The sequence below is a fragment of the Neofelis nebulosa genome, chromosome 17 (genome assembly GCF_028018385.1).
Source record: "Neofelis nebulosa isolate mNeoNeb1 chromosome 17, mNeoNeb1.pri, whole genome shotgun sequence".
NCBI classification, from domain to species: domain Eukaryota; kingdom Metazoa; phylum Chordata; class Mammalia; order Carnivora; family Felidae; genus Neofelis; species Neofelis nebulosa.
In genome coordinates, this window is record NC_080798.1 from 10283943 (window position 1) to 10305614 (window position 21672).

The 21672-nt window shown below is 58.6% G+C and overlaps 1 protein-coding gene and 1 long non-coding RNA gene across 10 annotated transcripts; both read right to left on the bottom strand.

Moving 5' to 3' along the window:
- Nucleotides 1–13890, bottom strand: CCDC9 (coiled-coil domain containing 9). 9 transcript variants are annotated; one of them, XR_009255618.1, is made up of 15 exons: nucleotides 13774–13890; nucleotides 12001–12074; nucleotides 11749–11853; nucleotides 9822–9923; nucleotides 9371–9619; nucleotides 7636–7719; nucleotides 7364–7537; nucleotides 6129–6310; nucleotides 4119–4165; nucleotides 3894–4026; nucleotides 3358–3448; nucleotides 3054–3270; nucleotides 2424–2516; nucleotides 1140–1345; nucleotides 1–723 (listed from the first exon to the last, which is right to left on the bottom strand). XR_009255618.1 is itself a non-coding variant. In XM_058706310.1 (15 exons), the coding sequence occupies exons 2-15, from the start codon at nucleotides 12001–12003 to the stop codon at nucleotides 706–708; spliced, it is 1548 nt and encodes a 515-aa protein (XP_058562293.1). In that variant the 5' UTR covers nucleotides 12004–12074; nucleotides 13774–13890; the 3' UTR covers nucleotides 3–705. The 9 variants fall into 9 exon arrangements, 8 of the variants coding, with proteins under 8 accessions (XP_058562295.1, XP_058562293.1, XP_058562292.1 ...); XM_058706310.1 differs by having other exon boundaries at nucleotides 3–723; nucleotides 1296–1345; XM_058706312.1 differs by lacking the exon at nucleotides 2424–2516 and having other exon boundaries at nucleotides 2–723; nucleotides 1296–1345.
- A 5993-nt stretch (nucleotides 13891–19883) lies between these two features.
- On the bottom strand, nucleotides 19884–21235 carry LOC131498924 (uncharacterized). The gene is made up of 2 exons (XR_009255641.1): nucleotides 20417–21235; nucleotides 19884–20298 (listed from the first exon to the last, which is right to left on the bottom strand). It is a non-coding gene; the product is annotated as an uncharacterized LOC131498924 (long non-coding RNA).
- Between the last annotated feature and the right edge of the window lie 437 nt (nucleotides 21236–21672).

Here is a 21672-nt window from a genome sequence, read left to right on the forward strand (position 1 = left end):
CCTCCTCCTTCTGGCCTCCTCCCCGCGCCCCAACCCCGTCCCCTTTCGGGACACAGACTTCTCCCGGGCATCTAAGCCCAGCCTCCGAGCCCCAAGCCCTTACGAGGTTCAAGCCTCACAAACCCCACCCCACCTTAGCCGCAAGTCCTCCCCGCTTCTAACTTGCCTTTCTCTGAATCACACTCGATTCTAGCACTCGAAGCCACCCTCTCCTCTCCTTGGATTCACACTCTCTAGTCCAGGCTCCGCAACTTTCCGCCGCCTCAGCCCATTGGTTCTAGCCCCGCATTGGCCACGCCCTCCACCGAGGACTGCCCCCCACAACCGCGTTAAGAACTCGCATCTAAACCTGCTGTCGCGGCCCCACACCACATCTAAGGCCCGCCTATGTCCCAACCTCACCTCACCCACGAGTTGTGGCCCCGCCCAGGCACCCTAGCCACGCCCCTCACGGCACCTCATCCTTACTTCGCGTCCAGAGATCTAAATTCAACGCCCCGAAGCTCCAGCTCTGCCCCATAAGCCAGTCACGCCCCTTCCCCAACGCCTCCCCACCACCCTCAGTTTCTCCCTCTCCCTAAAGTCATGGGATCCAGAGCAGTCTCCGGGGAGGAGAGAGCGCAGCCTGGAAATCCAGACTAACCCCCTCCTGCCGCCCCCTCCCCATCAAGGCGGGGAAGCTTCAGTCCCCTCCCAGCAGCGTCTTCAGGAATTCGGGGAGGCCTGCGAGAGGGGGGGGGGGGGGGAGGGAAGACGTATCAGGGGAGTGGAGGAAGGAAGACCCCTTCCTCCCGCCTCTTCCGCCATGGAAAAGCCCGCCAAGCACAGCAACCCAGCCTGCCCTCCAGAAACACAGTTCAAAGGTTAGCGGAAGCACTGCGTTTAATGAGAGAAGGCCGGTGGCCTAGTAATTCCAAGTCCTGCGGGAGAGTCACCGGCTATTTGCCATGCCCCAGATGGAAACTCCAGGAGGCGGGAATCTAGATCCGGGGACCGGCACTTAGCCCCCCATGGCTGCCATTAGGTGGGTAACTCGGGGGCGTCTCAACCCTCCCGGTGCCACGGCGCCCCCCATTCGTGAGACTTGCCTATTGCCCTGGCCCCACCCCGTTCACTGGCCCTGACCCCGCCCCCCTTACATTTAACCCTCTCCTGGCTGGAGCGTGACGGAAGCAGAGGACAGAGGAGCAAGGCGGCAGGAGGTTAGTGCAGAACGCGGAGGCCGCAGTCTGCAGGCGCGGTCAGCGGGCGGCCCCCGGTGGCGGAGCGGCCGCCACCACCTTGCAGAAACGCACCCTCTGGAAGTCGGTGATCTCCGCGGTCTCCTGACCCTCAGTGCCCGCCTCTGGGGGAGAGAAGGGGCAGTCAGCGGAGGGAACAGTTTCCCCCACCCTCCACCCGTCTAGTTCCGTCTCTGATCCCAACTGAGCCTAGCTTCAGTCGCCCTGCGCTAAATGGTTTATGGGCCTCGGACTCCCTTTAATCCTCGCAGGGGGCCCCACAAACTGCATGCACCCCAGCAGAACCCTATTTACAATCGAGGAAGCTATCTGGTACAGCAAGATCACAGTCACTTGGCCAGCAAAGGGCCCAAAGACGAAGACGAGAAACGCCTGGACACCCTGCCCTCGCCGACCATCCTAAACTCTGTCCTCTCAGACTCCAGCCTCCCCCACCCCCGCCCAGTCCCCCACGGACCTAAACTAGCCCCAAGAGTGCCCGCCCTCTTGCCCCTGCCCCCCTTTGCCCTTGCCCACCTGAGTTCTAACCAGATCTTCCTTCGCTCTGCCCCCCAAACTCTAATGTCACGCCTGGGGAGGTCCACCATGGTTCCCAACCCGGCTCGCACTGATGGAGGTGGTTGGGCCCAACATTCTAACGGGAAATGCATTTCGATTCTGATTTCCTCTACTCGCTTAGACCCCCCCCCCTTCCATTCTTACTTTTGACCTATTTAAATTCCTCCCATCCAAGTACTAACCAGGCCCGACCCTGCTTAGCTTCCGCGATCAGACGAGATAGGGCGCGCGCTCAGGGTGGTCTGGCTGAAGACGACCTATTTAAATTCCTAATCCTGCCCTTAGCCCTACCCCTTGGGCCTAGCCCCACCCCATCATATTTAGACTTTATCCCCCAACCCCTGGGGTCAGCCTCTAAATCCTAATCCCACCCTCGCTCCCCTCCCCCACCCCCACCATTCTTCCAAGCGCTAGGCCCCAGAGGGCCTCCATTTAGCTCCACCCCCTTGACCTGGGCTCCAATCTCACCCAATCCCAAACGTTGTAGCCTCCCCCCTCCCCCCCCATCCGCGGCTTCCCCGCACACCCAGCTCCACTCTATCCTCTCCCCAAGCCCTCCCCTCAGCCCCAGGGGGAGAAAAAGAGGAAGAAGGCCATCTTCTGGGGCCCCGTCCACTCCCCCACCTGAAGCTGCCTCAGACCCTTCCTCTTCAGCTTTCTGGGTTCCTGGGAGGCAGGGCCCACTCTCGAGGGAGGCAGGGGCTGGCTGGTCACCTCCTGGGGAAGGGGGGAGGCCCAGTCAAGCCCCTACCCCTCCATATTTCCCCCCACCGTGAGAAAGAAGGCCCTGGGGGAGTGGGAGGGGGTGTTCAAGGACACACCTGGGGAATATCATTGGAGGACGTGAACTCTTTATTGGGGAGGGGCCTCTGTGGCCCAGAGCACGGGCAGGATGGGGGGGGCGGGGGGGAGACATTCCAGAGACAGGCATGGACCGTCCTCCCTACCCACTGGGGTGGCGGGTACACGGGGTCCCAGTGAAGGGGGCGGGGGGAACCCAGCCCCCGACGGTTCCCCGCCTGCCAGTGCACCCCTCCAGCACACACACAAGCAGCCAGCTTCATGCATTTCCAAATGGCCAGGCCTCACCCGGAGAGAGGGCGTTGGGGGAAGTATTCAGCTCCGCCTCTTCACCCCAGTCAGACACGGGCTGGTGGCCCCCAGGGGGCGAGAAGGGGCTAGAAGGCGTGGCAGGGGCCCGGGGAAGTGGCAGGGGCTCCTCCGGCCTGGAGGGCTCTTTGTCAGCCTGCTCACCGGTGGGGCTTCCGGTGGGCGCGGCCTCTTGGGGTTGGTGGTCTTGGGCTGGTTCTTCTTCCTCCTCGATGGCCTCTTCCTCCTCCTCCCCCTCCTCCTCCTCCTCGATCTCCTCCTCCTCCTCACTCACATCTTCCCATTCCTCATCCTCCCCCTCGTCCTCCTCCCCGTCATCCTCAGGAGGCCGGTGGGCAGGAGGAGCTGGGGTCTCCAGCGGCTGCGGGGAGCACAGGGCAGGTCGGGGGAACGGGCGTGGACCCGGAGCACCCCCACCCCCCTGCCCGGAGAGAACAGCCCGCCTCACCTGCACGGGCGTCTCCTCGGGTGGAGGGGGCTGTGGGGCCTCAGGGGCTGGGGACGCTGCCTCCTTCGTCTCCCAGCGGTCGTCATGGTCACTGGAGGGGACCAAGGAGAGGGGTGAGGCCCAGGTGGACGGGAAGGGGCTTCCCACCTCCAGATCCTCTCCAGAGAAGAGCTGCAAAATTCAACTCCGGGCGAGAGGGGGCTGTAGGTTTGCGGGTGAGGACCCAGCATGCTGGAGCACTGAGGAGGAAACGGCGAGTCTGTGTCCCCAGGTTATCAGGCACAGATAGATGGAGGGGGGCCAGGAGGCAGAAAAGAAGAGGGGGGACGAGGAGAGGGATGGGGGTAGAGCAGAGACGGAGGCCCCCACTCCCCAGAAGCAAGAGCCTGACCCACAAGAGAGACACACGTACCCGAGAACAGACAGGGACGAGACGGCAGAGACAAAGCCACACATACACAAGTCAGGACGACCAGGTCTAGAGCCACTGCTGCGAGTGGGGGCCCTGCACACGCCAGGGGAAGGGGTGCCCCCACCTGTAGGCACGAGGGGCTGCCTTGGTCTGGGGTCGGCTACCCTTCCTCCTCCTGCGGCTGACCTCCGCTTTGTGCTGGGACAGGAACTCCCTGAAAGTGGGGGGCTTGGGGGGCCGAGCCCAGGCCTGATCATCTGCAACAGAAGCCAGGAGGGGTCAGGGCACAAACTAACCCCCTCGCCCGGCCCAGCCAGTGGCCCCACCCCACCCAAGGACACCCGCTCACCATAGCGATGGGATGGTTCGAGGGCAGCGGCTGGGCCATCCTTGAACCTGGGGAGAAGAGAGAAGGGGGCGAGCAGGTAGCTTAACAGAAAGAAAAAATTCAGTATTTGACCCCCAAAACAAAAACTCCGAAAGCACGTAATCCCCAGCTTCCAGTCAGGCCTCACTTGCTAGCACTCCTACCACACCGCGCTCCTGCCTCAGGGCCTTTGCACCCACTGCCCCTGGGGACACCTCCCCAGGCCATTCAGCGGCCGGCACCCTCACCTCCTCCAGGCTTCCGCTCAGACCCTCCTAAACCCCGGTCGAAAATAATCACATATTGTTACACGCGCATCACCCAAGTCTAAAAGAAGGGTCTCCATCCTTCTCCACACTCCGTTGTTCACGAGCTGCCGTTGGATCTATTCACTGTCCACCTTTCCAACTAGAATCTAGGTCCCTTGAAGGCAGAAGGGGTTTTGTTCACTGTCGTGTCCCCATCCCCTAGAATCCCCACCACCCTTCGTGACACAGAGGAGGGACTCAATCAACGTTTGCTGCCGAAATCAACGTACCCACGCGCTAACGAGGCGTGCTGCGTGCTGCTTCGGGGGCTCGAGGAAGAACGATTACGTTCTCGTTCCCAACCCGGAGAGCATCCCGCTAGAAGCCCGGCTGCCCGCACCTTAGAAGGATCCACCACAACGTCTGTGCAGAGACCTCCCCACGCTTGCACCGGTTAGGCTCACAACCCACAGAGAAATGCTCAGACCACCCAGGCACACAGCCAACACCCTCTTTCTTCAGCCCGTGCCAGCGACAAAAGTGACAGGCGTGGAAACTTGCAAAGCAGCAAAGGGCGCGGGATGGCATGGAAAACTACAGCTGCGGGGGCGCCAGGGTGGCTCAGTCGGTTAAGCATCCGACTTCAGCCCAGGTCGTGGCCTCGCGATTCGTGGGTTCGAGCTCCACATCAGGCTCCGTGCTGACAGCTCAGAGCTTGGGGCCTGCTTCAGATTCTGTGTCTCCCTCTCTCTGTTCCTCCCCCACTCACCCTCACTCTGTCTCTCTCAAAAATAAAGATTAAATAAATAAGTAACGTTAAAAACTTAAGTTTTTTTTTTTTTTTTTTTTTTTATTTATTTTTGGGACAGAGAGACACAGAGCATGAACGGGGGAGGGGCAGAGAGAGAGGGAGACACAGAATTGGAAACGGGCTCCAGGCTCCGAGCTGTCAGCACAGAGCCCAACGCGGGGCTCGAACTCACAGACGCGAGATCGTGACCTGGCTGAAGTCGGCCGCTTAACCGACTGCGCCACCCAGGCGCCCCTAAAAACTTAAGTTTTTAACAGCAGTCTTTAGACTGCTATTGGCCAGCTCTCTGGGATGGAAGTTGGTCTTCGGGTCCGGGACACAAGGGTATAGCTTCGCTTTAAGTTGGGCTAACTGGATGTTTCCGGGGACCTCAAAGAGCACGGAGTCACATAAGGATACCAGTGCCGCCCGGATAAGGGGCTGGGTTGGTGGGGCACAGGCTGGTGAGGGAGGGGGGTGCGAAGGTCTAATCACTGTTAGCAGTTTCTCATGCCCTCCCGTGCAGAATTTCCATCCGTGCCCTTGGCCGCGGGGCCGTGGCACCATCTACTAGGGCAGCTTAATCTCTGGCCCCAGCGATGCTGGGTCTGCTGCTACCAGAACGGACGTGCCTCCTCTCCCCTCCTGCTCATCTGCCAATGCCGTGACCAGCACCTCTCTGGAGAGCTGCTCCCTTCAGCCTGAACCCCAGCACGAACCCACACGGAGCAGAACGGAGTTCCGCCCGCATGGAGAAGCCAAGCCCAGCCGGACCCGCGGCCTACGGGGCCCGGCGTGGATCAGCCGAACCCAGCTGACCCGCAGACACGAGAAACTGGTTTGACGTGCCGGGGATTTGGTGATGGTGACCTCGAACCCGACACACGGGGCGGGGCGCCAGAAGGCGACGAAGGCGTCAGGGGTCAAGGTCGAGGAGCCAGAGAGGACACTCACATCCCATCCGTCTTCTCGGCATCCCACTCCCGCCGCCACTGGCCGGTGGGCTTGCGGTGTCTCTGCAGCCGCTCCTGGTCGATCTTCTCCCTCTCCTGCTTCCAGCGCAGGTACTCCGACCGCTCCCGGCCCGTCATGGACAGCGTCATGTCGCCAGCGCCAGCCAGGCCGGCCCGGCGGCCCTGTCCCGCCCCGCAGACGGGCAGTCAGGGCCCCGAGCCACCGGCCGGCCAGCCCGCCCCCGTCTCTCCCCCAGGCCTGCTGTGCTCAAGGCCACACAGAGAGGTGACAGGCCAGAGATGCGAATGTGCGGTCTGCTCGTGTGGCGCCTCCTCAGAGGCCATCCCAGATCTCTCCCCAAGCGGCACCCCGTCTCCACCCTCTACGCCCCTCCCCTGCATTTTACGTCTGACACTGGCTCACGCTTACTATATGCTTGCTCGTTTACGTAGCTCCCACCAGAATCAACCTCTTTAGGGCGGGGCTTGGCCTTGTTTAAGACTCAGCTCCAAGTCGGTTAAGCGTCCGACTTCAGCCAGGTCACGATCTCGCGGTCCGTGAGTTCGAGCCCCGCTTCAGGCTCTGGGCTGATGGCTCGGAGCCTGGAGCCTGTTTCTGATTCTGTGTCTCCCTCTCTCTCTGCCCCTCCCCCGTTCATGCTCTGTCTCTCTCTGTCCCAAAAATAAATAAAAAACGTTGAAAAAAAAATTAAAAAAAAAAAGACTCAGCTCCAGGGCGCCTGAGTGGCTCAGTCCTTAAGCACCTGACTTCAGCTCAGGTCAGGATTTCGCAGGCAGTGAGTTCGAGTCCCACATCGGGTGAGCACGAGCCCCACTTCATGGGAGCCCTGCTTCTCTTTCTCTCTCTCTCTCTGCCCCTCCTGGGATTCTCTCTCTCTCTCTGCCACTTGCTCACTTGCTCCCTCTCTCCAAAAAAAAAAAAAAGAAAAACAAAAACCAAAGACTCAGCCCCAGCACCCAAGGCCGTGCCCAGCACCCAGTGGGTCCCGGTAAACGTTCCTGACGATATCGAGAGAGGACGGAACTGAGCAAACCGGAGAGCCAGGAGGGGAGGGCGCTGCGGTGCCCACACGGCAACGGACCATCGGCTTGGGGCTCAGAGACCGGACGCGGAGGCTGGCCCTCCCTGCCCTGCTGTCTCGGTCAGGCCCGCACAAACCTACGCCGCAGGAAGGACGGCGGCCAGGCCAGGGCGCCCCAGCACCCGGCACCCACCTGCCGCTCCTGCTCCAGGCCGCAGCGCACCCGCTCGAAGTCGGGTCCCCCCCAGTTGCGCCCGTGCCGGCGGCTGCCCTCCCGGCGGTCCCGCTCAGGCTCCTCCAGGGGCCCACCGCGTCGCCGGGGGTCGTCCAGGAAGTTCCGCACCGGGTTGGGCTCCAGCACGCCTTCCTGCGGGCACAGGGAGTGGGGGACGGGGTTGGCGGGCTGCTCACGGGAGGCGGGGAGGTGGCAGAGGGCCGCGCCGCGGGGACGCCCGGGGCACTGACCCGCTGGTTGCGCTCATACTCCGCAATCTTCTCCATCTCCTCGTTCATCTTCTCGATGTTCTGCCGGCGCCGCTCCTCCCACTCCTAGGGGGTAAGAACACGGACACGGAAACACCGGACCGTCAGGAAGACCCGCACAAGCCCACTGCTCGCTGGCATCCGGGCAGGAGGGGAGCCGCTGCCAGCCGGAGACTCCCTCCTTAGGCCTGCTCTCAAAGGCCTGGGCCGGCATCTGGGACTTCGGCTCCCAACAGGTTCTCGGTCAACGGCTAACTGAGAAAGGGGGCTCAGGGTGCCTCGACTCTCTGTGCAAACAACAGCTGTGCCCTGAACGCCGGCTTTCCTTCCGAGGTCCGGGATTTGGGTAGGCGCAAGGCAGAGGGGCCCCACACGACCAGAGCCCGGTAAAAACCTTGGGCTCTTGGTCTCTAAGGAGTCCCCGGAAGACAGCCCGTCATGTGGGTTGTCACAACTCAGCGCTGGAGGACCCCCTCCCGCGTGACTCCCCCAGACGAGAACGCTTGGGGGCCTGCACCTGGCTCCCTCCAGGCTCCGTCCCGCGTGCCTTGTCCCTCTGGTTTTGTTCTGTGCCCTTGCACCGCAATAAATCTTACCCGTCAAGCTCCCTGGGGAAACGCTGAACCTGGGGAAGGAGCCGGGGACCCCAACACACCCTGGCTGCCACAGAACTAATGACAGCAATAACAGCAATTACTTGGCAGATGACGAGGTGACCCCCCCCACAATCCCTTCTCCCCTTCTTCCATGATAACGGAATTTCAGATAAGCACGCGGCCAGGTTGCTGGAGAGGACGTTTTCATTCCCAGGGCTCAGCACACAGGAGACAAATAAGCTTCCACTTGGTTTAAGCCATGGTATTCGGGGGTCTTTTACGTGACGGCAGCTTAGCGTGTACAAATGGTAAACAAACACCCGTGGGGCGCCTGGGTGGCTCCGTCAGTTCACTATGCAATTTCGGCTCAGGTCACCATCTCACGGTTCGTGAGCTTAAGTCCCGCTCCCAGCCCTGGCCTCTCTCTCCCTCTCTCTGCACCTCACAAGATTCTCTGTCTCTGCCCCTCGCTCACATGCTCGCGCTCTCTAAAACAAATAGGTAGACAGATAGATGAACGTCCGTAAGTGACATTCTTCCGACGCTTACTCTGAGGCTTTCAAGTGCCTGCTGTTCACAGAACGCTCACAGTAACCTTTAAATCTGATTCTAGGACTCCCCCAAGAAGCTCCCACAGGGAAGGGAGCTGCCCAAGGACGGGGAACTCATCGAACCAAGTTGAGCCCAAGTCCATGGTGCGCTGAGTCACTCTGCCCAGCAGCCCCCCGGCCTGCTAACCTCCGCATCCGGGCGGCAGAGCAGTCTCAGGAAGAACATCACTGCTCCCCACAAACAGATCCAGGGAGTGAGACAGACAGAAAAAGAGAGCCAAGGAGAGCGTGTGCACTGGAGAGAAGGAGCCAGAGAGAGGACAGAGATGGGGCAAGACACGGCGGGTGGCAAGCGTGCACCAGACACAGAGCAAAACAAGGGGAGATAAAAACACAGGGAGAGGACGCGCGACACCGGTCAAGGGTGGGGGAGGGAGGAGAGAGAGAAGGAGCCGACGGAGGGGCAGAAGAAGACAGATGCAGAAAGCCGGTCCGTGTGCGGGCAGGAACGAGGCAAACGAGACTGGAAGCGCATCAGCCAGAGGACGCCAGCCCATCCCAGGCCCCCACCTTGGATTTGCGGTCGGCAGTTGAGGCATCTCCGGCCCCAGACAGATGAGGGGACCCCCGGCCCCGGCCCCTCCGGCCGCGGCCCCCAGCTCCTCCTCGAGGCTGCTCCCCAGAACTGTCCTCCCAGTTACGAGCCACCCGGCCCACGCCTGCCCGGCCTCCCTGCTGGGGGACGGGCCGGCCTCCCTTGCTGGCCCCCGGAGGCCGCGGGGTCCCAGGAGACCTCCGAGAGGGACCCAAGTTCTTCTCCTGCAAGAGGGAAGGGAGAAAAAGTGCAGTCACTCAGATGAGGAGACGGGGACCCCCAAGCCCAGAGGGCAGCTGTGGGAGCAGAGGCTGCCCATAGGGCTGGGGCAGCTGGGGCGGAGAGGGGCGCTCTCCGGCCTCAGGTCTCAACTCTCATCGCCCGCCCCCCGGCCCAATGAGTCGCCCAGCTCGGTGTGGAGCTCACCACCTCAACGGCCACGTTCTCCTTCTCCACCGAGCGGCCCTTCCGGGGCGCGGTCACCGCTACTCCCTCGAGTTCAGCTTTTTTACGGTCCTCCTCGATCTCCTAGGAGCAAACGTCAGCGGGAGGAGGTCGGCGGTCGTGGCACCAGCGGTATTCCCACAGCCACCATGAACGTCCCCCAAGACTGGCCCCCACCTAGGCCTCTCTCCTGAGCTCCAGGCAAGAAAGCTGATCGCTTCGGCATCTTCCCGCAGAACCCCCCTGCAGTACCCAGCTCTGGGCAAGAGCCACAGCCTACGGGGCCCTACAGGGTCTGGCCGTGTTAGCATCCTGACCTCATCTGCCACCCTCCCTCCCTTCCTCTCCCCCTCGCTCACTCTGCCCTCCTCAACGTTCCTAGAACACACCAGGCTCAACCCTGCCGCAGGGCCTTTGCACCAGCTGTTCCCTCCGCCCCCAGAGAGCCCTCAGCCTCTCACCTCCTTCAGGTTTCCGCTCCTGAAATGTCCCCTCCTCAGAGAGGCCTTCCCTGACCCACTAACAGAAACCACCTCCCCTGCCATTCTCCTGCCCCTTCTCCTGCTCAACTACCTGGCATCATGCGTATCTGGGTTATTGTCTGCTTTCCCCTCTGCAACCGAATCGGCCTGAGGACAGGGGTACCTGTCTGTTTTGTCCACTGATGTACCCCCCCAGCCTAGAACGCTTCGTGACACACAACAGAAATTCAATATGCTTTTGTTTTTTAAGTGAATGAATGCATGAAATATGAATAAATGAAACCCACCCCTCCTCCTAAGTCCCTCCTCAGGAGTAACCCCACCACCTACTCTGCCACTTCTGGCAAGGACCTGGACCTCATCCTGGCCCCTCCTTCCACCTCCCCTCCCCTCCCCCCACCACTGCCTGTCACGGAGTCCTCCCCACAGCCCTGTCCCTCCTCTCCCCGCGGAAGTCCCTGCCTCAGCTTCCTCCTGGGCCTCTGGCCTTCAGTGTCACCTCCTCCCACTCAACAGCACACAGCAGCCAAAGAGCTCTTCCTAAAAAGCTATTCTGACCTGACCCCACTCCTGCTCAAAACCCTCCAAGGTTCCCCAGTGCCCTCGAGAAAACGTACAAATTCTCAGCGTGGCGTGACCCCTGCTGACCTTCCTGGGTCAATATCCCTCCACTGACCTTCCCACACGAAGTTTCAGGTTCCTTTTTTTTCCTAAAGTTTATTTATTGGGGGGGGGGGGGTAGGCGTGGGGAAGAAGTGAGCAGGGGGAGGGACAGAGAGAGAGAGAATCCCAAGCAGGCTCCACACTGTCAGCACAGAGCCCCAACAGGGGGGCAGGGGGGCTCAAACCCACGAACCATGACATCACGACCTGAGCCGAAGCAGGATGTTTTAACCAACTGAGCCACCCAGGCGCCCCTAAGTTTCAAGTTTCTGCACAAACCAATCCCTCTGCTTAAAACATGTTCGCTTCTTCTCTTCAGCTAGCTTACTCACCCTTCAGGTATCAGAATCCTTTCCTCTAGGAAGCCCTCCCTAATATCCTCCAGACTGGGTGAAGACCCCCACTCTGGGCTCTCACAGACCCGTGAACTACCCAGCCCAGCCCACTCTGGGTCATCACTGCCTAAAGAAAGGTCTGTGCCCCTGCTTGATGGTGAACTCCAGAAGGACAGGCCCCGGGCTGTCTCAGTCACAGCTCTATCCCTGACAACATTCAGCTCAGAGCCTGGCAGCAAAGACCTTGGTGGGTATTCGTGAACGAATGATGGATGGATGGAATGAAGGAAGGAATGGCAGGCTAAGGCCTTTGGCTTTTATCCTGAGAGTGATGGGAAGCCATGAAAAGGTTTTAAGGAAGGGAGAGGTGAGGGAAACTCACTGCGGGGAGGAGAGGGGATGGGGTCTCCCAGGGCGGGGCTAGGGCACCTGGTAGCGCCGTATGAGGGCCTCGTTCTTTCGCCGAAGAGCTTCGATCCTCTTGTCCAACTCAGCATCTTTCTCCTCTTTCGATTTCAGATCCAGTGTGGCTGACTAAGAAGAAGAGACAGCTGAGAGACAGCAAGGGAAACCTACACCCATCCCAGTGCATTCGATCCAGGGTCTGAGTCGTGGGTCCCCTCCTCCCAAGCTCCCTGCCCCCAAGCTCAGATTCCAGAGACTCCCCACTTTCCATCTCACCATTCCACTGGCCAGGTGGGGCCAGGGTCCCAGCAAACTTCCCCTGCAGAATCCGGACACAGCACCAGGGGTTCCTGAGGACAGAGGGAACAGAGCACTAAGGCTTCCACCTCTCCCGTACTGGGGGCTCCTCTCAAACACACATGCGCATTAACAACACCTGCACCCCAAGGGGATTCTAGCCCTCATTTCCACTCTGTCTTAAAGGGCTAGCCTGCCCCTTACCTGCACAAATTTGGACTCCGCCACCTCCCATAGTTTGTGCCCACCCACTTGCTTCTTAGACACTAGAGTCACACCCACCTTGGGAAAAGTTCTGGCCCCACCCCGCCGCTTAAGGAAACAGCCAACAATGCTCCCTTCCAAAGGAAGATTCCAGTCCAGCCTCCACACCCCAGTGCTGGGAGTTTTAACCCAGACCTCCATCTCCAGAGAGCTTTAGATACATCCTCTCACCCCCCAACCAGTACAAGAAAATTCTAGGCCCACCTTCCTGCGTCCATTCTGGTGCTGCTCCATCCCTGTGAACACTCTAAATCCACCACTCTCCCAGGGACGTGTCAGAATTGTCCCATAACCCCACAGTCAAAACAGGCCCGAACTCCACGCCTATAGGCTGCCCTGACCCTGGGAGAACATTTTAAGCCCACGCCTCCAGCTTCCCGAGAAAGGTGCCGCTGTCTCCCCAACACCCCGCCAGATTCCAAAAACAAGCCTGGTACCCAATGGCGAGGTTTCCCGGACCTGGCTCAACCTCCCCAGTGAATACTTCCCCGCCCGGCGCAGACAGAACTTCCCGGCCCGCGCGCGGCTTTCCGGAGGTGGGGGGGGGAAGCTCCAGCCTCAAACTGGACCCAAAGGCCACGGCCACGGCCCGCCCCCCTCCAGGACTAACTTTCTGGCCCCGCCCCACCCGCTAGGCCTCAGACCCCGCCCGCCCGCGCGTCTTTAATCTGGCCCAGCTTCTGACTTTCCCAGCCAACCCTCTGACCCCACCCCCCCGGATCCCCGGGCAACAACCTGAACCCGCCCCCTGCTTCTCGCGTTGTTACATGGGCCCCGCCCACGGCCCTCCAGCCAACACCCTGGCCCCGCCTCCGACTCGCCCGGCCAACCTCCCGGTCACGCCCCCTGCTTCCCAGCCTTCGTCGCTTCGAAACACGGTCCCGCCCCCTGCGCCCTCAGTCAGGGTTCTGGCTCCCGGGCCGGCTTGCGTGCCAACGCTCGGACGGCACCCCTGGGTCCCGCAAAACTTTCCGGTTGCACTCCCATCATTCCCCGCCAGCACCCTGGCCACGGCCCCCGCCACCCACAACTTTTTGGTCCCGCCCCGCCTTCGCGTCAGCCTCTGGATCCGCTCCTGACTTGCGGGCCGACGATCCGGACCCGCGGGAAGCTCAGGCAAAACTTTCTGGCCCCGCCCCCAGCGCGTTCGGCCCGCGTCCCGGTCCCGCCCCCTAGCTCTCCGGGCAATATTTTGGCTCCGCCCCCGGCCCGGACACAACTTTTCAGCCCCACCCTCTTCTACCCACCCACGCCCCGGCCCCGCCCACAGCTCGGCCCGCCGGGGTCCGGCCCACCCGCCGACGTCCGGCCCCGCCAGCGCCCCTCAAGCTTTCCATGTGGGCGTCCAGTCCCCGCCCCCCGCAGAGTACTCTGACCCCGCCTCCGCGGGCGGCTCGCTGCCGCGCCTGCACCCGCTCCCGTTCCCCCCACGTGGGGCGCCAGGCCCCGCCCTCTCCGGGCGTGCTCCCGGCCCCCTCCTCCGGTCACCTGTCCCGGAGACCCCGCGGCGTCGGCGACTCCGGCTCCGTCGGCCTCCGCGCCCGCAGCTCCCGGGCCGCGCGCGTCACTTCCGGTCCGCACCACGTGAAGAGGGGAACGAAAGAGGATCACTTCCGGTCCTGCCGTCCCGTTTCCGGGAGTCTTAAAGGCGCCGCACCCCCCCCACCCCCCCACCCCCCCACCCCCCACCCCTCCGTGGGTGGAAGCGGGAGTGTGTCTAGGTGGTACGCAAGGGTGTTTTGGAAGCTTTCCTCAACTTCGTTGGGCCTAGATGACCTTCTCCCAGGGAAAGGAGACACCGTCCTCTCTCTGGTCTCTACCTGCTGCCTCTTTTCTGGTTCCAGTAAATAGGTACTAGGCACTGGGCAATAATTCCTGGAAGCCTGACCCACCAGGCTTGTGCTGGGTGGGTGGGGAATCCCTCACCCTCCTGCCAAGGAGACCTTAGAGTTTCAATCTTTCTTTCATTCTCTAAATTTGCATTGAGTGCCAGGGCCAGAGGGTGGGGGGAAGGGGGTGTGCTTGGGGAGGGGAGGACTCCGGCACGAACAAGGCAGACCCCATCCCTTCCCTCATGAGGGAAGGCACAAGTAAATGTGAGATACCACAAACAGAAGCGTGGGAGGTTCCTTGCAGAGGGGCAGGAGGAGAGGGCTTAGGGTGAGGGGGGGGGGGGGGTCCAGGCAAAGAACACACAGCCTGTGCAAAGGCCCCGTGGTGAGTGAGCTTAGTGCCTTCTAGGAACTGCAAGACGCTCACTGGGAGATCCGGATGTGGCTGCAGACTCCAGGAGGTTCCACGCATTAACCAAAACGCCGACGTGATAAACCTATCATTACACGTCATGCAAAATTTGACCGTTGCAGTGGGCAGACCGGATCCCCCGAGGTTGCTGGTAATTTTATTTTGTGATTTAAACTGTGGAAAGTGGAAGTACCTGCGAATCCCTTGCCCGTTATAAGGTTACAGTTAACAGCCTTTCAGAGACCTTCTCTACACATACAACTGAGTTCTCTTATAACTCCCCAAATACCTGCCAAACCTACCGCACGACTGCTTTGCTTCGTCATTCAGATGTCACCTGCACTTAGGGGCCTGCGTTGAAACCGCCTGTTTGAAAGTTGCAAAACTCCCCATCCCTTACAATCTTTCCACTTTAGTTTTCCATTTTATTGTCCGCCCTCTAAACTACCAAATGTTGGTGCGCCTGGGTGGCTCAGTCGGTTAAGCGTCTGACTCCGGCTCAGGTCATGATCTCACAGTTCGTGGGTTCAAGCCCCGCATGAGGCTCTGTGCCTGCTTCAGATTCTGTGTCTCCCTCTCTCTCCGCTCCTCCCCTGCTCTCTCTGTCTCTCTCAAAAATGAATGAACATTAAAAAATAATAATAAAATACATAAATAAATAAACTATCAAATGTTTTACTTACTTACCTTGTTCTCTGTCCCCTCCACTGTGTTGTCTGTCGTTATACCTTGCTGTGTCCCCAGTGCCTCCAACAGGCCATGTACTGCCACGGCACAGCCTGACGCGGGGCTTGATCCCACGACCCTGGGATCGTGACCTGAGCTGAAATCGAGAGTCGGACGCTCAACCAGCTGAGCCACCGATTCTGTGGCTGTATATCTTCGGTTTCACAATGGATAGTTGACAGCCTTTAAAACTGCTGTGTGATATTCCATCCTAGAGATGGACCATAATTTCCCCCACTTGGTCTCATGGACGGTTGAGTTGTTTCCAATTTGGGGAGATCGCCAATAATGCTGCATTGAACTTCCTGAGGCACACGTCTTTGTGAGTACTTGACCTTGCCCAAAAAGGACTCCTAATGTCATGATTAAGACCACGGACTCTGGGGGCGCCTGGGTGGCTCAGTCATTTAAGCGTCCAACTCTTGATCTTGGCTCTGGTCATGATCTCACAGTTCGTGAGTTCAAGCCCCACATCGGGCTTTGCGCTGACAGCACGGAGCCTGCTTGGGATTCTCTCTCTCTCTCTCTCTCTCTCTCTCTCTCTCCCTCTCTGTCTGCCTCTTCCTCTCTGTCTCCCTCAGAATAAATAAGTAACCATGAAAAAATAAGATAAAAGACCACTGACTCTGAAGCCAGAAGGCTTGGGTTTGAATCTTGGCTCTGTCATTTACCAACTGTGTGACCTTGAGCTTGTACAGAACTTGTCTGGAATGTAGCCTCCTCTGCAAAGTAGGTATCCTAGCACCTCCCTACTAGGCTTGTGGTGCAGAATTGAACGGATTAATGAATTAATACACCGAGTGCTCGGCACAAGACCTAAAATATTTAAGTTTTCCGTGTATGGAGACCATTATTACAGCTTCTACAAAGACAAATTCCTCGATCGAAAGTTCATTCACATTATCACGTTGCAGTAAAAGCAACCCAAGGCGGACACAGGTTGTTTAGGGCCTGAGGTCCATACAAAGCTGGAAACCCTTTTACAACAGAGAATTTAAAAAGTGTAAGTCAAAGGCGCCTCCCGGGGTGTGGGCCGGAGCCCCGGCTCCGTTGGACGAGGCATCGAGAGGCTTGCAACATCATCTCCCTGACAGTAAAACCACCTCCGAAGGTAGCAGCTCAGCAAAGAGGCCGTGCCAACTCCCACTCCCCTCAAGCAAGCCCAGGGTGCGCATCTCCCCGCAGCCTCACTGACGCTGCGTTTTATCACTTTTTGATCTTTGCCACCCTGACGACCAAAGGGTGGTGTCATGGTTCCGGGTGGGGCTGCCTCTCCCCGGCTGAGAAGCGAAGCTTTTTCGTACCCGCATATACACGCGTACGTATAGACCCGTCGCTTGTGGGGGTGGAGAGAAAGAGGGATGCTGGAAAAGTACGATGAGATTCTGTCTTTGCTTGGATCTCTGTAATAACGTTAGAAAAGTGAAACTTGAAAGCAAGCCCTTCTCTGAATGTCTGTCGGAGGTCAGAAGATAAGATTCAGAGGGAGCTGGACCCTGAGAGTCCCTCTCTGGGGCACTGAGCATTTTCACCCGAACTCTGGGCAACTCAAGGGGTTCGCCATTATCTCTCTGAGCTGTCAGCACAGAGCCCGACATGGGGCTCAAACCCACGAACCGTGAGATCATGACCTGAGCCGAAGTCGGCCACTTAACCGACTGAGCCACCCAAGTGTCCCCGACAGTTGTGATGTCCCTGCCCCTCCCAGTCAGCCCAGGAAGTGAGCCCATAGCGCTGGCCCTCAGTCACCCAGCTACCCAGAAGCCAACCTGGGATTTGAACTCAGGGCTGCCTGACCACAGGGATGCCATGTGGAGAGCAGGTAAGATCGTGGCCTCTGGAGCCAGGCCGGCTGACTTCAGATCCCAGCTCTGCCACCTGAGCTGTGGGACCCTGGGGGAGTTACTTAACAACTCTGAGCTTTCGGGTCCCCATCTGTAACATAATAACAGTGCCTGTACCCCACCAGGCTACTGGAAGGTGCAGTAGACTGAGCACTGGCTCCCAGAGATGTCCGCACCCTGATTCCTGGGACCTGTGAATATTCGTTTACGTGGCACAAGGGACTTGGCAGATGTGATTAAGAATCTTGAGATGGGGCGATGGTCCTGGAATCTTTGGGGGTGGGGGGCTCACCGCAATCCCAAGGGTCCTTATAAGAGGAAGCAAAGGCAGATTTGACACAGAAGACAGGGTGACATGGGGGCGCCTGGGTGGCTCAGTCGGTTGAGCATCGACTCCAGCTCAGGTCACGATCTTGCGGTTCACGGGTTCGAGCTCCACATCAGGCTCTGTGCCCACAGCTCGGAGCCCGGAGCCTGCTTCGGATTCTGTGTCTCCCTCTCTCTCTGCCCCTCCCCTGCTCTCTCTCTCTCTCTCTCTTTCTCCCTCGAAAATAAATAAACATTTAAAAAAATACAGCTGGGGAAAAAAGCTTCAAAAGGCCAGGGGACTGATTGTCCCCTGGAACCTCCCCAGGGAATGTGGCCCCAGCCAACATCCTGATCTGGGCCCAAAGAAATTGATTCGGTGTCTCTGCCCGCCCCCCCAGAGGTGCAAGTGAATGAATGCCTGTTGTTTGATGTCAGCCAGAGGCACTTACAACAGTGTCTGGCACCCAGCAGGTGCACTTAACCGTGACTCTTACCATCACCTGAGCGCCCCCTCCCTCCGGCCGAATAACACCGGCCCGTGGCCTCTGGAGACACGTCACGGACGTTTGCTCGCTTATTGGTTAAAGGGATGCTCTCCTTCCAATTGTGTCACGGGCCTCAAAGGTCTGGTTCACGCCCATTTCACAGACAGGAAAACGGGCTCCAGCAGCCGTGTGTGTGTGTGTGTGTGTGTGTGACCGAAAACAGCAGGAGGGTATTCTCGACCCTTCTGGTAGGCCAGAAGTCTGAAAGCAAGGTGTGGGCAGGGTTCTTTGTTCTGGGGGCTCTGGGGGAGACTCGAAGTCACCAACCATGAGATCATGACCCCAGTCGGATGCTTAACTGACGGAACCGCCCAGGCGCCCCGCCCTTGTTGATTTCTGAAGCCAACATAGCACAATTTTCCCTTGAAAGGAGTGATGGAGATCCTGGCGATTTTCAGTATCTACTAAGACCACGCAAATAACCCTTTGCGCTCAACGGCAAAAGAACGGCCCAGATGAAAAGGCCCGACAAGGTCACAGGCCTGGTGAGGATGCGCGGCAGCCGGGACTGACGCCCACTGCTGGAGGGGACACAAAACGCCCCAACTGCCGTGGAGTAAGTTCTACGACGGTCCGAGGCACACACATACCCTGTGAGCCAGCAAATGCACTGCGGGGCATTTACCCAACAAATGCATGCACGCGCTCACCAAACGTGTCGTGGGCAAGAACGACCGTGGCAGCTTCGACACAATCGCCCCGCTTATGCGCTGATTTGTGTCCCCTCCCCAATTCGTGTGTCAGAGTCCCTACCCCCCAGCACCTCAGAATGTAACCTAATTTGGACATAAGCCTTTAACAGAGGCAGTTAAGTGAAAAGGAGGTCGTTAAGGTGGGCCCTAATCTCCTATGACTGGTGTCCTCATAAGAAAAGCTTAGGGGCGCCTGGATGGCTCAGTCGGTTAGGTATCCGACTTCGGCTCAGGTCACAATCTCGCGGTTCGTGGGTTCGAGCCCCGCGTTGGGCTCTGTGCTGACAGCTCAGAGCCCGGAGCCTGCTTCGGATTCTGTGTCTCCCTCTCTCTCTGCCCTTCCCCACCTCAAAAATAAATAAATGAACTTAAAAGAAGAGGAGATTGGGGCGCCTGGGTGGCGCAGTCGGTTAAGCGTCCGACTTCAGCCAGGTCACGATCTCGCGGTCCGTGAGTTCGAGCCCCGCGTCAGGCTCTGGGCTGATGGCTCGGAGCCTGGAGCCTGTTTCCGATTCTGTGTCTCCCTCTCTCTCTGCCCCTCCCCCGTTCATGCTCTGTCTCTCTCTGTCCCAAAAATAAATAAAAAATGTTGGAAAAAAAAAAAAAAAGAGGAGATTAATATCTATGCACAGAGGGAAGAAGCCCACGTGTGGACACAGGGAAGACAGCCATTCCACAAGCCAAGGAGAGAGGCTTCAGAAGAAACCAACCCTGGGACACCTTGAGGTAGGACTTCTCGCCTCCAGAACTAGGAGAAGATAAAAATGGGGGCGGGGGGGGGAGTTGTTTTTAATTTTTTTGAATGTTTTCTTTATTTTTGAGAGAGTGCGGGTGGGGGAGGGGCAGTGAGAGGGAGACAGAGGATCCGCAGCAGGGTCTGCACTGACCTCAGCCAGCCAGACGCGGGGCTCGAACTCACCAACCGCTAGATCATGACCTGAGTCGCAGTCGGACGCGCAACCGACTGAGCCACCCAGGCGCCCCCTAAAGTTTTGTCGTGTAAGGCACCCGGCCTGGGCTACTTTGTGGTGGCCGCCCCGAGCAGACTCAGACGGCCCCGAATGGGAAAGAACCGGAACGTTCTTCAGCGGTACAATGGATACTCTCGCTGGGGTGCCTTTGCACACGCGGAGATGCCACACGGCAGTGAACATGAACGCTCTCTACCGGCGCAGCAGCACGTGCATGCATCCCGCAAACGTTACCCCGAGCGACAAAAGCCAGACAGACGCAAAGGAGCACGTACGGTTTGATTCTATTTGCATGAAGTTCTAGAACAGGCACAACTAAATCTCTGTTGGTAGACTTGAGGATAATGATGGCCCGGGAGAGAGTCAGTAGAAGGGGGTCCCCAGGGGGTCCTGGTAGGAGGCGGGGGACCTGTCATGTTTGGTTTCTCCCCCCAGGGCTTCTGCACTCGGGGTTCCGTGGGTTTTACAAAAGTAGGTACGTCGTGCCTTCGTGTCCACAACGTTTCAAAGGATTTTGAGGGGCGCCTGGGTGGCTCGGCGGGTTAAAAGCGTCAGGTTTCGGCTCGGGTCATGATCTCACGGTTAGGAAGTCTGAGCCCCGCATCCGGGGGTCTCCGCTGTCAGGGCTGAGCCCGCTTTGGATGCTCTGCCCCTCCTCAGCTCTTTCTCTCACTCCCTCTTTCTGAAAATAAACGAATAGACGTAAAAAACAAAATTGTGTGTGTTTTTTTTTTGTTTTGTTTTGTTTTGTTTTGTTGCAAATACAATTTGGAAGCTCAAAAAATACCCGTAAAAAATACCTTGTGGTTATATGTGAAACGGAGTTAAGTTCTCGCATTAGTCCGTCGTTATCAGGCTACGAGAAGCCGTGGTGGGAAATTTGGCCGCCGAGCGGGCCCACGTTCGCCCTGGCCACCAGGGGGCGGCCTGGCGCCCTTCTGGCCGCTTGAGATGCGGCTCGAGCATTCGTTCGACGAACCGTCCTTGCCCTGTGCCAATCTACGCTGGGCCGGGCCTCGTTGTCGTCTGCGGATCTGTGAAATGGAGATTGGAACGTACAGCTGTGCCGGAAGGCTGTCCCTGTCGCCATGGAGCTCACTTTCTCCAAGAGGAAACAGACCATAAATAGCTAAACAAAAGGATGTTCAAAGGAGGGCTGCGGTGCAAGATAAGGCCGCTCCCAGGGGACAGAGATGGTCCGGGAGGGCTTTTCTGACGCTTGAGCAGAGCCTAGAGGGAAACGTGGGGGACAAGCCAGATGACTATGGGGGCGTCCCAGGTGGAGGAAAGAAATATGGGGACCCCACTCACCGGCTGAAAGGTGGAAAGGGAGACTGGGGTAGACAGCCAGACCCAGTAGGAGGCAAAGAGCCACACATCTTCTGAGGCAAAGCCCTTCGGGGCTGAGCTACAGACCAGATGAACTCGTTTGACCCCGGGGAGACACAGGGAGGCGATCGGCAGGTCCTGCCTGGAGGAGGTGGCCGGCGACTCCAAGCGTGGAGGGCCCTCCGGATGACTGAATGAATATTTGTTGTCTCATGATCGTTTTAAAGGCCCAACTGGCTTGCCGACTGCTGTATCCCCAACCCTGAAAGAGGATCCGTGCTGACACTGACATTTTTTTTTTCAGTTTTTATTTTTTTTAATTTTTTTTTTTAACGTTTATTTATTTTTGAGACAGAGTGAGACAGAGCATGAATGGGGGAGGGGCAGAGAGAGAGGGAGACACAGAATCAGAAGCAGGCTCCAGGCTCTGAGCCATCAGCCCAGAGCCCGACGTGGGACTCGAACTCACGGACCGTGAGATCGTGACCTGGGCCGAAGTCGGATGTCTAACCGACTGAGCCACCCAGGCGCCCCTTCAGTTTTTATTTTAATGCCAGTGAGTTAACACTCATTGTCTACAGGGCGGCCTCCCTTTTGTTCCATGAATTATCTCCTAAACCCATCCCAAAGCCTCGGCTCCCACAGTACTCTTCGACCCTCCATTTTACAAAGCAGGACACCAAAGCCCGGAGATGCTGTGAGCTGCCCGAGGTCACACGTCCGGCCG

Coding starts and splice junctions, on each gene's coding strand:
- CCDC9 (XM_058706305.1), bottom strand. Junction 3,449..3,893: donor GCAGCCCCTCGTGCCTACAG/GTGGGGGCACCC, acceptor GGTCCCCTCCAG/TGACCATGACGACCGCTGGG. Junction 1,346..2,423: donor AGGGTCTGAGGCAGCTTCAG/GTGGGGGAGTGG, acceptor TCTCTCCCCCAG/AGGCGGGCACTGAGGGTCAG.